General features: G+C 44.4%; 2 protein-coding genes and 1 long non-coding RNA gene across 12 annotated transcripts in view; 1 reads left to right on the top strand and 2 right to left on the bottom strand.

Moving 5' to 3' along the window:
* Positions 1-10556, top strand: part of TSPAN5 (tetraspanin 5) — an 88887-nt gene extending 78331 nt beyond the window's left edge. The window contains exons 8-9 of one of the 3 annotated variants that reach the window (XR_014515610.1): positions 4251-4341; positions 10048-10556. Coding sequence is in view for 1 of the 3 variants with exons in the window: in XM_083459077.1 (XP_083315203.1) it covers positions 4251-4256 (6 nt within the window). In the remaining 2 variants the exon portion in view is untranslated. Of the gene's footprint in view, positions 1-4250; positions 4363-6403; positions 6848-10047 lie in introns of those variants that run through there. The other 2 variants (XR_014515611.1, XM_083459077.1) reach the window with 2 other exon arrangements.
* LOC310686005 lies at positions 1324-4244 on the bottom strand. Its single transcript, XR_014515630.1, has 2 exons — positions 1637-4244; positions 1324-1587 (listed from the first exon to the last, which is right to left on the bottom strand). It is a non-coding gene; the product is annotated as an uncharacterized lncRNA (long non-coding RNA).
* Positions 4458-16647, bottom strand: part of RAP1GDS1 (Rap1 GTPase-GDP dissociation stimulator 1) — a 92316-nt gene continuing 80126 nt past the window's right edge. For 6 of the 8 annotated variants that reach the window (XM_083458775.1, XM_083458779.1, XM_083458774.1 and 3 more), the window contains 5 exons: positions 15354-15479; positions 13105-13244; positions 10942-11068; positions 9350-9478; positions 4458-5168 (listed from right to left, as the gene is read on the bottom strand). In XM_083458775.1, coding sequence (XP_083314901.1) covers positions 5041-5168; positions 9350-9478; positions 10942-11068; positions 13105-13244; positions 15354-15479 — 650 coding nt within the window. In that variant the 3' untranslated portion in view covers positions 4458-5040. The remainder of the gene's footprint in view (positions 5169-9349; positions 9479-10941; positions 11069-13104; positions 13245-15353; positions 15480-16647) is intronic. The other 2 variants (XM_083458777.1, XM_083458776.1) reach the window with 1 other exon arrangement.

Below are 16647 nucleotides of genomic sequence, written 5' to 3'. Positions count from 1 at the left end.
ATCACTTGGTTTTATTTCCAATCGGAAGTATGCATCCCGGGAAGGCAAGGCAGAGGAGAACTTTACTTCCACCAGGGCCAAAAGCAGAATAGCAAGTGGAAGCTGCGAAGGAAGGAGTGAGCCTGCTGCAACATGCACCCCACTGCAGCCTGCCAGGCAGATTTTCCTTTCTCCCTTCGTGGCTTTCGTATAACCATATGTATTTTTTCTTTGAAAGGGAGGAGAGATTCAAGCAGGGCGAAGGACATTTGGATCTGGCAAAGGGATGAAGGAATTGGGGTGTGTGTGCATGCTAAAATAGTCCAAACCACGTGTCTTCATTGTCCAAATGCTCAGATACAAATCTTGACACCGGCAGTGCCTCAACCTCCCAAATCGATTCTGCAAGTTTTGTGTGTCGGATTTGGGGCTGAGTAGCTTGGCTGTTAGAGGCAAGCGTGTCCATCACCTGCTTTTCATCTCACTTCCCTGCTCATCTCTTCTCACTCCCCCTCCTCCACAATTAGCACCAAATAAATAAATCCCCAGCTACAGAGATGCAAGTTTGAACACCACCTTGTCTTCTAAACACTGAAAGTCTGGGAAGCTTGTTGCTTGAAGGCCAGATCCAAGAGAAGAGGCCTGATTAACAAACCACATATTTATGTGTTGCCTGCCAGCTTCGTCAAGTTAGCTCTTCAGAGACCTACACACCTGCAGTTCCTGGACAGTATTGTTATGGAGTGACGGTGGCTCCGTCCCATGTATGAAGTCCAAAGAGCCACTTTCAGAGGCCCCCAATTATAGATCTGTGTTCTCTCCACTGTACAACCCGCTTTGTTGGAGTTTTGTTACTGCTCTAAACCTTTGGTTAAATAACTGTCACATGTTGAGAATACTGCATTCTGAGGGATACATCTTGATTTGAGCTTTCCTGTTCCAGAAGCTCTCTTCCTGCCAGAAGCTGCGGGAAATGCTTTCCTCTTGGATTCTCCCCTTATTATTCTCTGAGCAGAGTCTTACTTTCTTTCAGCTAAAGTTGTCAAACCAAGACTTGGGACCTGGCCTTTCCAGGTGCCGTGCGGCGTGTAAATAATTTTTGAACTGTAAATAGTAGCATGCAAATGATCTGATCCACACTGAGGATTGCAATTCATCTTAAATGTGTATTTATACTGAGAAGGTTGTATGAGGTGAGTTTGCCTGTGTGTTTGAAAAACTTAAAAAGCTTTACATATCTAGCAGATCATGCCTGGAATGCTTTAATATGCTGCCATCTAGTGTCTCCCTGGTAAAACTGCAGCTTAACAAAACTCGTTAAGACTGGCCCAAAAATATTTTGGGGGGATGTTTGTTCTAGAGCTGCTTTGAATCCCCTCTTTTGCCCACTTTGTGCAGGGATTATATTGTCAGCTGCGCCGCAGGAGCTTTGTGTTCTGATCCACCACCCCCAAAATGAATATTTCTGCTGGTCCCGCTTACCAAAGACGCCGAAGAGAGAACATTTTGATGGGGATGTTGAGGTCTCCTGAAAATGCCTGCCCACTAATGGCCGTAATGTAAAGCACAATTCAGCAGACATGTGGGTGGGCCGGAGCTCTCTGTGTTCTCCCAGCCATCATCTTGAGTGTACATCATCTATGCTTTGGTACCGCACACAGAGTGTTCTCCTGGAAAACGGGGACAGGAGGGGGATATTATACCTTTGGGGTTGCCACTGCTTCTTTTACTGCTCTGGTCCAACATGCCATAAATTCAGCTGCCACATTTTTGCCCCCGTAGAAGCCTGTGTGCCTTGCATGTTCCCAGCTATGGAGATCTTTCTGCAGTGCAGAAGCGCCGGGGACTCAGCAGCCTAATCTATGGGCATGAGTGGTTTTTAAGGATAGGTTGTGCTGCCTCAAGAGAAAAGCTCCATTGCTTGCAAGAAAGCCTCAAGTCTTTTGAGTGCATGAAACTTGCTTTGACGGAACACATGCTGTTAGGTTTCTTAAGGAGCTTAGTGCCAACTCTTTATGCTTTCTGGCACCATAGAGTTATCTGTCTTAATTGTACACAGTGTCATCAGAGCATATATGTATATCACGGAGGGTGGCTTGGTGGGCAGGGTATGTCAATGTGCAGATCCTGAATGTGTTTCAGACACAGCCATTTGCATGGACATCAATGTATTGATGTACAGGTAGAAAATGTTTCACTGGTGTTTTTTTAATTAAAAATATCCAGTGCAACAGGGGATATACTCCAGGCTCCTGCTTTCCTGTACTATCTGATCTGATTTCCAATTGTGATGCCACTTATGTGTGTTGCACCACTGGAGTTGTTCCCACAGTGTTCCCATGGAGAGGAAATTCAGCACTGGATGCTGTTTCTCAGGCTTTAACACAACCAAGAGGGGAAGTGTCAGGGTAGTATCTGCAGCAGGGCTGGAAGGAAGCGCCTTCCGTTTTCCAGTGGATGTTGCATTAAATTGGGAATGGTAACGACAAACATCTCCTGCAGATGGCCTGGGGTTTGTGGTTCAATCTCCTAATCCAGAGAAGCAGAATTGCCAAACCACCTCTCCCCCCCTTTTTTATGGCATCCAAAAAAAGGAATGCTTGCACCCAGATTTCACTCTTATGTGGTGGCCGTGGTGGAGGCACGTGGCATGCAAGATCTTCAGCTTGGGTAAGCACTGAACCTGGCCTCTTTTCTCCTGCAGTTCTGCATCCTTAACGTTCATGCCTCTCATTGCTCGTAGATTATCATGGGCAAGAAGCAGTGCGCTCCCCCCAATTGCCTTGACTTTGTGAGAATGTTAGGATTGGCTTTCTATTGACACCGTGTACTTTGAGCCGAAATTGATGGGAGAGATAGAGTGTGTGTATACTCTTGGTAAGGTGACTGCAAAAAGGCTGCAGTCCTTATGCAATCAAGCACCATTGACCCCAGCAGGGATTGCATCGGACCAGACGTACATAGGATTGCACTGTTATAAAGCTTTGTATCCAAACCAGTGCAGATGCTCCTTACGGTGTGAATGATTAAAATAAGCTGCCCCTGCAAGCGTCTCGCCGCATAGGCTGTGCCTAGGGAAACTGAGTCTCAAAGAAAAGTGTTCTCTCTTTATACTAAAAAAACACGTCGATTGGGCATGGGGGATCTGCGACTTTGTCTGGTTTTCAAACATTATAAAAATGCTTGCATCACTTCCCTAAATCATTGCACGTCGCAACGAAGGGCACTACTGTAATTACCGTTGTGTTTTTTCTTTTTCTATGAATGTATTTTCCTGTATTGAAAGTCTTGTAAGTCGGAAAAAATTGATTGTAAAAAGCCAATTACACTTACTGATGATGGAAAGTATTGTTATAACAGAATTGCATGCTGGTACAGTTTGACTGAGGTTGTGTCGTCTCCTTCCCAGTTGGTCACACTTGGTCTAGAAGTGGATATATTTTTGTTCAATTGACATTTTCCCTTCATAATAGAATATATGGTATATAGTACATAGCCCATGCGAATTTCAGTGGATGTAACTGGACTTTTACATGAAGTTAACACAACCTCTTTGTGTTAGTTTTTAAGGTACTGAAAGTGGTCTTCATCATGCTCTTTGTACCTTTTTTTTAAAATAGATGCGATTTTTAGGAATGTTTTAATACATTTATGATGGACAACATAGTTTTACTAGTTGTGCAGTATTCTGTATTTTACTTGAAGTAAATCATTTTATATGCAATTTGTTAGTATAATTACAGTTTTATAAATAAAATTGAGTGACATTTTGGGTCTACTTTTCACTCGGATGTACAAAAAAATATATGTTCTGCTCAGAGCTCTAAACCCGTTGTGTTAAAAAGGAGGATCAGATCATAGTTGTTACTGGGAAAATAAAAATCTGTTACAATTAAGCATTGTAGAATTGTGCGCCCTTTGGTGAATGTGGCTCTGCTCGGGGTGTTTGTGTGTATGCTGAAATCCCGAGGAAGGGAAGAAGTGCTGCAGAATGTGGCATTCAGCTTCTTGAGGGTCTTTGCTTCCATTTTTTTTAAAAAAAGTAAAGCAAAGTTTCTAGTGCCTATGGTGCAAATAATACTTGAAAGCATGACCATGCCTACTGAAATCTCAGAACGCAGATGACTTGCTGTGGTCAGAGCGCAGGGTTTTCAGCGTGACTAGCAATAGTAGGGTAAATTATGAGAATCAATAATGCAAGCAAATACAATCAAATCTGCATAATTTACACAGGTCAGAGTTCAGCTATTCACAGATTTTTCTTTCCGCAGATGTGATTATGAATGGTGTGCCTAGGAAGTGAGATTGCTCATCTTCCTTGTTTCTGTTTCAGAGGAACAGCCAGCTTAGTGATTGATGCAGGTACGTCCTCAGCTATAACTGCTTAAGACAAGAGAAGCTAAGTTGTGGGGGGGGGGTTTAGACTCATTCCCACCCCCAGATACACGAATTGCTGCACAAAGGAACAACACGCAAGGTAAAGTGTGAGCGCACTGGAGTTTATTTGTTTACCTCTAGGTACCATGGGGTTGACATTAATATGCAAGACCAGTGAGTGAGCAGCAAGACTCCCTTCCCCAAAGAGGCTCCCTCCCCATTTTCTGAAACCCCTGGCAGTCCAGCCCAGCCTTGCTGCCTCCTGTGCTTTGTCCCTAAGTTAGCAGTACACTTGTTACGGAGTTAGGGGTACGAGGGGAGGAGTCGTTGATGTAGTAGTACCACGTCTTTCTCTCTCTCTCTTTTTTTTACATTATTATAGGACTACAACATGCACATTCTACTATGTGGCTCAAGCAACGAGAATACATGTAGAACAATTAACAGGGCTAGGAGACATTTTGTGTTTGTGTGTAAGAGAGACAGGATCCATGTTGATGGCGACTGGCTATGGGTTTATAGAAATCTCGGTTGTGGAGAGAGAGGTACCTACAGCAGTTCGATCCGTGTGGGAATGTTACATGCATGCACAAGTGACACAGTGGGTGGGAGAAACGCAGCAGGACAGGACGAGAGGTGAAATCTGTGACGCGATGCTAGGTGGGAGCGCGGGTACCCCTTTCCTCAGCTTTCCACGGCGAGTCTCTGCTCTGTGAGGGAAGCCTGCTGGGCGACCGTTTTGTTCTCGTGGCTGCGGAGTTTTGATACGACGTCTAGAAAGGCCAGGCTCTGCACTTCCTTGTGAAGGAGTTCTGTCAAACAGAAGCGAGACGGTTACTTTCCTGCTGGGCCTTTATGTCTGCAGCTGCTCTTTTGTTTGCCTTTTCTGGGGAAGCGGCAATGAACAGAGGCCTTGTCAACTTGGCAGAATGCGGTCGCCAGAGAATAAGTGGCGCTGGTGGCTGTAAGCGGTACTTTTCAAGCATCTTAAATTTAGGGAGCCCCTTCACAAACACACTTTCCTCCTTGCTCTGCATATCATCTGCAAGCAAACGGGATCTGTCTTAGTCTTGCAAGGGAGGCCTAGCAAATGTGACATGATGTGTGAAAAAATAGGTGACCGTGTGCAAGTTTCTGCTTCTGCTTGCTGTGCTGTGTGAGCAGGAGATGGACCCCCTTCTGTTTTCTTGCAGGTGTGTGCAGTGTAAAACAACTACGTGGCCCTTGGCTGTATCAATGCATCAAATCTCCTTAAAAGGAAATTGCAGTTGGGGCCTATCAGAGGTTGGATGGGCTCTTAAGCCCAGCACCCTCTCTACTGGCCTGGTGATGCTTCTAGCTCTGGTTGGCCATGACTGAGGCCTACGAGGGCCAATATCTGGTGCAATATTGTCTTGTCTGAGAGGCAGCAGCTCTCCAGCATTTCAGGCAGAGTGTCTCCTATCATTCCCTATTGTCCACAGCTGCCAGGAATTGAATCTAAGGCCTTTTGCACCAACCTATGCTCTACCACTGAGCCTTGGCCCTTCCCTGAATAAGAGTAATTAGATGATGCTGAAATTAAGCCATGCTGCATACAGAGTGAGGCTTGTGTGTAGTGCAGGGCTTCTGTGACTCCTTCCCCTTTGGAGCTGGAGTGTTCTTAAAGGGGCCACCAATGGGAGAAAGCACCTTATGCAATTAAAAGGGTCTGCTCTCTGTCACAGGACATGTCCCCTTCATGAGACTCTACATAAGAGAGCAGCCTCCCCAAGCATTTTGTGCTACATCTCCCCTAAGTCCCACCTCACACAACCTGCTGGGTAGGTCTGCTAAGAGCTGTAGTCCTAAACATCTGGCTGGGGAAGGCTGCAAGAGAGACTCACCTCAGCACCCTTTCTTGTGTATCGTGAACATATAGTGGAGAAGCAGCCTTTCCATGTTTAGTACCTGAATAAAGTATGCCTTTTCAAAAAAAGGGGAAAAAGCATGCAAGGATTCAGGCGGTGATTTTTGCTACAGCTTAAATGGTGGTTGTAATTAAAGCAACTTGCTCTGTTCCTCTCAGCACAGTCCGTGTTGGCATCTTAGTTATGTCAACAAAGAAGAAATGGAACAAACGATGCAAGCGCACAGTACTCAAAATATTTGTTTTTTGAGTAGAGATCTAGAGGTCTGCTCAACACTGCTGGAAGTTGCCTAATTTAGTTGTCATGGTCGGGGGAAGATGAAAAAGCTGCTTTAGGCGCTAGGAGGATACCAGGGTTGAGGTAAACACACGACGCTTATTCTACTGGGGCTTGCTTAGGCAACAGCACAGGCTGCTCACTAACAAAAGAGCTGTTACAAATCAATTCTACAGAGCCTCTTTCCCCCCACGTAGCAAACTGCGACCCTTGTTTTCCTGCCAGGTTTGCTGGTCACCTGCTTTCCAATCTGCCATGGCATCTGAACTCCCCTCTGTGCGACCATGAGCAGAGTGGAAAACACCTAAAAGCAAGCTTAATGCCCCCCAAACATTTTTATTCCCCACACAATCTAATGGAAACAGCGTTTCCTATCCAGGCTATTCTGCTGCGTGAAGAATATGCTTCCTACTTCCAGGATAGCTTGATATCTTCAGCAGGTGTTGCTCTCTGGGTATTAATAGGTTCTAGTGACAAACCAAGTCCTGGGCCTCTCTTCCCACACTCATGCACACAGCAATGACTGTGATGGCAATGAATGCTCTCCTTTCCTTTCATTCTTTTGACGTTACATACACATTTACATTCCCTATTATCTTCCTTCAACATACAGCGTCTGTTGGAACAGCAAAGCTCTCTGATTTGCAGAGGCAGCATCAAACCCAACAGAAAGAATTCTTTGTCAAAACTGAAGGCTCCAATGGCCACAGCACGTATCCCAGCTACCTAGAATGGCGGACTGACTGCAGTCTTTGTGGTGGGGATGGGTGGTTTTCTAAAGGGGTGAAAAGGATTATTTTAAGGTTGATACAAAAAACACCACACGTCGGCAAGAGAGACAGCAGGTTGGGAAGCTGCCCACCCCACCCACCCCCAATTTCATAGGACTATTAAGAAGCAAGCCCACCTTGCGGGAGCTGCTTAGATGACAAGCTAAAATGAGAAACCCAGACTTGTTGGAAAAATAGCGTAAACTCTTTCCCCCGTTTTAATGAGATGCTTTCTAACTGCAAGTCAGTGTTGGGCTGAGAGGGGCGACCCTGGATAGGAAACAGTCTTTAGATCAGTTGGGTGATTGGTACACCAGGAACCTATGGCTCTCCAGATGTTCACGGACTCCAGCCCCCATCATTGCTGACCACTGGCCATGGTTGTTGGTGCTGATGATGGGACTTGGAGCCCAAGGACAGCTGGAGCGCCACAGGTTCCCCATCCCTGGTTCACAGTAGCTCTCCAGGGTTTTAGGCAAGATTTTTTCCCCTCCCAGTCTTACTCAGAGATGTCAGGGATTGGACGTGGATTCTCTTATATGCAAAACACAAGCTTCACCACTAAGCTACAGCCCTTCTCCATGGGTCTGAGCAAATGCACCATTCTTATGCTTTTGTTTTGTAATGAATGCTGTAGATAGAAGAGATACTGAAATCATATGGACTGGTCCTCATATTTCATTGGCATACTACTAGTATGCCAATGAAATGGGTTTGCTGCCGCCTCTGCAAATCAGAGAGCTTTGCTGTTCCTGGTATGCCCCACAGAGAAACCTACGGTCTGCAAATAATAACATCCTCAAGGTCCCAGGCCTCAGAGAGGTTAGGCTGGCCTCAACTAGAGCCAGGGCCTTCTCGGCTGTGGCTCCAATCTGGTGGAATGCTCTGTCACAAGAGACTAGGGCCCTGCGGGACCTGACATCTTTCCGCAGGGCCTGCAAGACAGAGTTGTTCCGCCAGGCCTTTGGTCAGGGCGCAGCCTGACTCCCTCCTCTGGCAACCGGCACAGAATTTTGCTTAATTGGTTGCCATCAATTTGATTTTAATTAATTTTTATAATGAAATATTTTTAGATTGTGTGACTATTTGACTATTTGATTGTTGTTAGCCGCCCTGAGCCCGGCTTCGGCTGGGGAGGGCGGGATATAAATAAAATTTATTATTATTATTTATTAATAGTTTCAGGGATTGGTTTTCTAATACAGAAGCACCAGTCCAGCTAAAGTTAGTCGTAACTATGGAGTGGTCTACACAGAGTCTGATGGTAAGGTCTCATGGAGGTAGAATGTGCTTTTACTTCAGACTAGAGGAGTGGGATCACATTTTGCTGCTGACCTCACATTTGGTGCTGACCTTTAAAGCCCTAAACGGCCTCAGTCCAGTATATCGGAAGGAGCGTCTCCACCCCCATTGTTCTACCCGGACACTGAGGTCCAGCACCGAGGGCCTTCTGGCGGTAGTGGCGCCCTCCATGTGGAACGCCCTCCCACCAGATGTCAAAGAGAGCAACAACTACCAGACTTTTAGAAGACATCTGAAGGCAGCCCTGTTTAGGGAAGCTTTTAATGTTTGATGGATTACAGTATTTTAATATTTTTTTGGAAACCGCCAAGAGTGGCTGGGAAAGCCCAGCCAGATGGGTGGGGTATAAATAATAAATTATTATTATATATTATTATTATTGAATATCCTCTCTCTAAAATCTCCTTGCCTATATTAGATATTAGGAGGTGGGTACCTTTGTCTTCAATGTGCTAGTTTCTACTTGTGGGAAACTTTTGCAGGAAGAGTTAAAAAACTAGCATCTCTTTTGAATGCAAGCCCCCATGAGACCTCTCTCTGAATAAGCATGCATTCACTGCTATGTTCAATGACGATTACTTCTTCGTAAATGCGCATAAAATTGCAGCCTTTGCTGCAAATAGCCTTGATTGGATCTGTCATCTGCATGCCACTCCTGGCTCGACAAGAGGCTTGTGTGTCAGCCTTGGGCACCTAATGCACAACCCTCGTGACTTTTTGAAAGTTGATCTAAAGCAGAGCTGTGGAAAGACTCACCTGATCCCATAAGAGCACAGATCAGCACCATGGAATTGTACTTGATTTCTGGTGCGCTCCTCTCATCCGAAAGCAGCCTGTGTAGAATCTGCACTAACTGAGCACTTTCAAGATCCTTCTCTGCTGTGGCTGTGAATCGAAACAAAATGGGAACTTTAAACTCTGAAGGACTGGGTTCCTTTTGTTTTTTTCTTGGTGGTGGGATTTACTGACATATTCTAGTACAAAGAGTGCTGTGGAACCATAATACATGCCTCGCTTAATTGAACAGAATCTAAATTTATATTGCATCGTTAAGGAAAGCAGGGAGGGAAGCATAATTGTGTTGAAGAAGGCCAATTGTATATATGTCTTGTCTACTGGGATAGCTTCCTCCTTCCAAGAAATTGGGGTAAAGTCCACTTGAAGCACACTTTGATTTGCAGAATTTACACAGAGGAAGGGCTACAATAGCCTCTGTTTGGGACAAATAAAAACAAAAATCCCACAAGTTCCAATTGAATCCTTTTGTGTGTTTACCCCGGTCAATGTAACATGCTGTGGGTAATCTCCCACCACCAATAAAACTGATCGAAGGAAGCACATTTAACCACCAATACATAATTTTATTTTTAAGAATGTCAAAAGAGCCTGGGACAAAATAATATTCCATGAAGTTCCCTACAGATGCCTGAATTTGGGTTACTTTTTTATTTCAGCCAATGAAGAGCTTTGGATGACAGAATAGCCCATGGGGTAGGCCGAAGAAAAAGCGATCCATGGAAATAAGTTTCCTCCTTTTGACACAAGCACACATGGCTTATTGTGAGGGTATTTTACTTGCTCAAGATACAAGGGAATTTGGCTTGGAGTAGTAGAATGTACCGGCTCAAAAAGTCAATGGAAGTTAAAAAAAAAAAAATGTTGAAGGAGGTTTAAACAAGCCCATGTCCTCAAATCTTAATTCTGTCTCTATGGGAAATACAGCAATAAATTCTCTCCCTATATCCTATTCTCTCCCTTAAGGTCGCCTCTCCTCTTGAACCAAAAGAATTGTTTTTTGACCCTGTTATCCCGCTACAGCTTTTCTCTTTTTTCCTGTCATTTACCTAAAGAGAAACTACTTGGCAGAAAAACCCAGAAACTTTGTCATTTCAAATCACTACAGAAAAGATGGGAAATATAACGATGAAACAACAAAAGACATCCAATACCATTCTTATATTGACTACATTTTCTAAAGTTTACTTTGTCTGAAATACTCCATTGGGCATTTATGAAAAAGAGGCACGTTTTATGTATGAAGCGTTGAGTCCTGAGCGATGGTGGCGAGAGGCCAAGGCTTCATTCACACATCCAAGCGGCCTGTCACTGTGCGAGGTTTGACACAGTCATATTGGCTGTCGGCTTCGATACTGCTAGTCACTTAACCTGGAAACAGGTGCCATAGCCCATTTTGCTGCCCATGTCTGCAGTGGTGCCTGAATAATACTTGCTTAAGCTTTCACCCTCACCACGAAGCGGCTCACTATTCATTCATGCCTTAACCCTGACTTACTCCCTCTCCTTCAACAGAGACCTGAGTACAAAGCGTTAACCATAGAGATACTTACCTAGTTCTAGAGCTGCTATTAGCGCCAAGGCGACAAGAGCTTCATTCTGCATTATTACGTGTTCGCTAGTTGCCATGGTAACTAAATGCTTAATACCGCCACTCTGAACAATGGTCCTAATTACATCCTAAAAAAAGAGAACGCAAAGTATTGCAGGACATGAGGAAAAGACGACAGTCTGCTACCGATAAGCAAAACAGAACAATTCAATAACGTACACTATATTGATATATTATGCACATAACAAGAGTGTGTATGTGGTTTACAACTGCTATTAAAAAATAAAATAATACTTGAAATATTTGGCTCCCACCTACTCAGAAGTGAACATATGAAGCAGTCAGAACACTGGCACATTTAGTAGCGTTTTCTCTATGCCATGAGTAGGCAAGGTGGCACCTTCTAGATCAAGGTTTCCCAGCCTTGGGGCTCCAGCTGTTTTTGGACTATAACTCCCATCATCCCTAGCTAGCAGGACCAGTGGTCAGGGATGATGTGCACTGTAGTTCAGAAACAGCTGGAGACCCAAGTTGAACTCTAGATGTTACTCAACTCCCAACTCCCATTGGACCATCCAGCATGGTCAATGGTCATGGGATGATGGGAGTCTTAGTCCAACAACATCTGGGTTATAGAAGGCTGCCCAAGTCTCCTCTGACTGGTGGTGGCTTTCCAGGGTCTTTGGCAAAGCTTTTTTCCCCACAACACCTGAAAACCCATTTAACTGTGACTTCCAGGTCAAATGATGCTGAGTTACACACCAAAAGGCGGATCAGACTTCTCCAGACAGGCAAGTAGCCAAGGAACTTCAACATCCAGTATATAACATGCTGGGCTGGCTCCAGCGCTGCCCACATGTTCCTGCATCACATAGAATCATGGAATTGGAAGGGATCCTAAGGATCCTTTACTCCAACCCCCTGAAATGTAGGAATATACTGGTGGCCCTTAAGGGGATCGGCATCGTGAGTACCACCGGACTCTAACCAACTGACATCAAAGTCAAATCATTGCTGCTGCTTTTCAGAGGCAGTCCCCCTGCCCACATTGTAGTTGTTAAATCCTATAGCAGCCTTTTCATTCAGAACCTTCCAAGTTCCCCGCAGGCCACGAATTGCAGGAGAAAAGTTCTTCCTCTTCTGTAATACTGAAATGAAGCTCTTGGGTTGGACGACTGGGGACAGACAAAAGGAGGGTACTCGCATAGTGCGCAGTTAAGGCAGTGCCCCACCACGTTGCCCCCAAGCTTTTGAGGCGACCAGCAACAAAGCAGAACAGCACTTGAAGCCGCTCGTGTTGTGGCCCATGTGCGCCACTGCTGCAGATGTGAAAACACACACCCGCGACTCCAGGAACAGTAGGCGTCAATTACATTTCTGCACATTTATTTTCCAGCTTCAGCTTAAGTACAGCACAGTTTGATACCGCAGCCTTGGCATTTAAAGTAGATTTGATATTTTGACTGAATGAGATGATTAAGTGAAAGTCAATGGCAAGGAAAATGCAACAGTGATGAAAACGGCACGTGCACACACGCACCCCTTTTGTGCTTCTCCTCCGTGTTCAAGCCACAAGCTGAAAGCCATTGAAACAGAATGTGCTTATGATAGTTTATATTCCTAGTGTTCAAAAGGATTGTGCTGTGACATTTTGCATGCAAAGGAAACAAACAAAGCGAACAGAAGAGTGGGACCTGGTTAACCTCCCTGGGGAAGACAACTATAATTGTTGATGCAACTGAATACACACTGAGAATTTATTCCCAGAATCCAGGTAATTTTACACCTGAACCTTACACCATAAAAGCTGTCTCACGTGCAGAAACAGGTTCTTATATGCTAACACAGAGGGAGCAGCTGTACATCGCACTGGTCCAATGTTGCACATGTAACAAATAAAGCCTAGACCAGCCTTCCCCATCCAGTTGCCCTCCAGATATTTTGGACTACATCTCCCATCATCTTTTACCAGGGGCCGTCTGGAGAGCATCAAACTGGGGAAGGCTAGTGTAGGCTGACAAGGTAACTTCGGGCAAGCCACACCATCTCAGGTGGTTCAGATCCTTACCTCTACAAGGGGAGCAATCTGCCTCGGAGGAGTGAAGCTGCTTTGGCAACACAAAACTTATTGCACAGCCTTGTGGTTTTTGCAGGAGTCACTTACTTTTGATTTGCTGTGTCGTATAAGAGCGGAGAGTAGTCTGTTTGATTCTCCCATCACACCTGCGTGGTCCTTGGCTTCACACCACTCCACCAGCCGTTCAACCAGTTTCACGTTCTTCCCCAGTTGTTCAGCAGCTTCTGCTACATATAACAAAGATGGCATTTTTTTCAGTACGCAGCAGTTGTTCTAAAAACAACAACAACCCAGCACCCCACATTCCTGAAAGGTGAGAAAGAAAACAACAACCTTGATTTTGAACAAATAGGTAAAGGTAAAGGTACCCCTGACCGTTAGGTCCAGTCGCGGACGACTCTGGGGTTGCGCACTCATCTCGCTCTATAGGCCGAGGGAGCCAGCGTTTTCCCACAGACAGCTTCTGGGTCATGCGGCCAGCATGACTAAGCCACTTCTGGAGAACCAGAGCAGTGCACGCTGTTTACCTTCCCGCCGGAGTGGTACCTATTTATCTACAGTACTTGCACTTTGACGTGCTTTCGAACTGCTAGGTTGGCAGGAGCAGGGACCGAAGAACGGGAGCTCACCCCGTCACAGGGGATTCGAACCGCCAACCTTCTGATCGGCAAGCCCTAGGCTCTGTGGTTTAGACCACAGTGCCACCTGCGTCCCTTTTTGAACAAATAGAAGGCAAAAATAGCAATGGGCTGAATCCAGTTGGTGTTGCTCTGTTAGCAGAAGATTAGCAGAATGAGGAAGGAGATTTCTTGGGGGGGGGGGATTTCTCCTTCCCTAAGCAGTCTGGCCCCCACTCCAAAAATCTGCTGAGAAGAAACCTTCTGAAACCAATTGGGGAAGAGGACAGAGGAACAGCCAATAATCAACTCCCAATTCTGCTGATGGATATTTTCCATTAGCAGAGCAACACCAACTGGATTTCGTTTAGGGAAATATTATACCAGTCAAAGGACACTGCTCAAGGTTGTACAGAAGGGCTGGTGAGGGGTGTGGCCTGGGGACAGTCCCAAGGGCCGGACAGAGAGTTTTGACGGGCCACCACTGGCCCCCAGGGTCTGAGGATCCCCACCCCGAGGTAGGTTAAAAAGAACGGAGTGAGCAGGGTCAAAGGTACTAAAAAGTGTGTTTTTCAAAAAGGAAGCTGCCTAACTGGCTATTGAGCAGTCAGTACAAAAACGAGTCTTGAAGATCAGGTGGGGACAGTTAAAGGAAGATGTCTGGAGTCTCCTCTAGCAACCATCACATCATTTTAGAGAAAAACTGCCATCTATGCCTGTCCAAAACAGTGGCAAGCAGTATAATAAAATTCTATTTTGCTGTAAATACAGGATGAAACAAGGGCTGCAGCCCTGCTAACCTGAATATTTTAGTTCCACACGATGTAGCAAATTCCTTGTAATACCTTGTACTAAAATGTAAATAATCTGAAGCTGCTCATTATATCCATGGTGTGCTGACTTCAAAATTGTGATAATTCAAAATCACAGTAAATGTCAATTTCTATAGCTTCCTTTTCCCCTTGACTCTATTTTTTTTTTTTATCTTCCCCAGCCCCCTGCTCTTACTTCCAAAAACTAGCTCTGGAATTTTAAGGCACACAAACTTTTTTCAAACCAACCAACCAACCAACCAACCAACCAACCAACTGCCCTAGAATCTCAGGCAAACACAAACTTAACAGAAGTTGATCAAGAATATTCTGTAAACTCATAAGCTCTTTATTTTTTACTTCTGGCTGAAAGCCTTCCAAATTCTACTCCCTTTTTGCATGGAGGAAATTTGTAATTCTGCTGCTGATAAGGATTTCAAGATACATGAAGTCCTCGGTGTAAGCAATTCAGTTGCCATGAAACTATGGCAATCTGCATTTATTACTTGCAGAAGTTCAATAGATTATTTTGCCTCAAACATCACTTTTTAAAAATAAAAGGTGTTGAGATAATTGTTAACTATTTCACAAAACTGTTCACATGTGTAAGAAAAGAGGATTTTTGGAACACCTGAAGCCGCAATATACTTCAGATATTCATTGCATGCCACACTATGGCTGAGGCAAGCTGTGCTGTGCCAATAAATCAAGAGCTTAAGCTTGCGCTTAGATAACAAAGATAACAACGGACCATCACAGGTTTTTAAGAAGTCCATGCTTTTTTCACTTCACAGATGCATTCAATTTATTTGAAGGATTTTCTTGAAATCCCCTTTTTCTTCTATAAGGAACATAGCAACAGATCAAGGGCAGAATCATTTAATACAGGAGAACAATTTATTTTTACCTTGTGCATCTATTAACATTCTTAATGTCCCCAGCAGCTTGAACTGAACAGGGGGCATCTCGGATCTGAGAAATTTCAAAACGGCTTCTGCCACGCCAGCTGACAGCATCTTCGCCTTATTTACAACTGCATGAATAAAGAACAGATATTATCTGAGAGGCACTGCAGAGATGATACACTTACACCGCGTGAAGAGATTTAGTCCTGAGGCAGCCTTTAAACACCTTTTCCAAAGGCCTCCAAAAGCAACATTAGAGGGTTCAGTTGTGTGAGGGGTGGGGGAGATGATCAGGGGAAGCAAGACTGGGTCCTATTCTACTCCCATTTGAGTAGTAGGATTTTTAAAAAAATGTTTAATATAATACATTGTTAATTATTATTATTATTATTATTACTATTATTTATATGCCATTCATCTGACTGGGTTGCCCCAGCCACTCTGGGCAGCTCCCAACAAAATATTAAAAACACAGTAAAATGTCAACCATTAAAAACTTCCCTAAACGGGTGCCTTCAGATGTCTTCTAAAAGTCAAATAGTTGTTTATAAGGCCCTCAGAGCTGGACCTCAGTGTCCAGGCTGAACGATAGGGGTGGAGACGCTCCTTCAGGTATACTGGGCCGAGGCCATTTAGGGCTTTAAAGGTCAGCACCAACACTTTGAATTGTGCTTGGAAACGTACTGGGAGCCAATGTAGGTCTTTCAGGACCGGTGTTATATACATTATGTACCATATATCAATCAGTTCATCCTATATCAGTCCATTTAATGCCTTATGTTAAATTTGCTTTTCTACCTACCTAAGAAAACTTTATGTAAAACTTCTATTACCTCCTTTCTTATGTTATATTAACTATGGAAGCATATGTAGTTCCCTGTATGTCAAACTGTACAGAAAAGCTGACACGATATGTTTAACCAGTGTATGCTCTATGGATGAACAGATGTCAAACTGTGAAAGACACAATATATCCTGCTCTATTGGCCTCTAGCTTCCTCAACCTCCTGATCTATTTTAAAATTATTTTAGCACCATGCCTCTAGGCTTTAGACTGACCTTTAAAAGTTTAGACTGCCTTTAAAACCTAGAAGTCGTCTGCTTCTGGCTATTCTCTTTAAGGGCCTCTTTAACGCCTCTAGCTGATTTAGTAGCTCTTGGGCCCTTTTATAATAAAATAATATGTCCTGCTTAGGAAGTTTTGGGGGGCCAGGGTGGGGCAGGGCAAGGCAGAGGCCTGAGAAATATTTCAGATCAATAAAGCACTGCTGTATCCTTCCGTTTCGTTGAGACTAT

This window comes from Podarcis liolepis (assembly GCF_965112155.1).
Source record: "Podarcis liolepis genome assembly, chromosome: 9".
In the NCBI taxonomy this organism is placed as follows: domain Eukaryota; kingdom Metazoa; phylum Chordata; class Lepidosauria; order Squamata; family Lacertidae; genus Podarcis; species Podarcis liolepis.
This window is presented reverse-complemented; position numbering and strand designations above follow the sequence as displayed.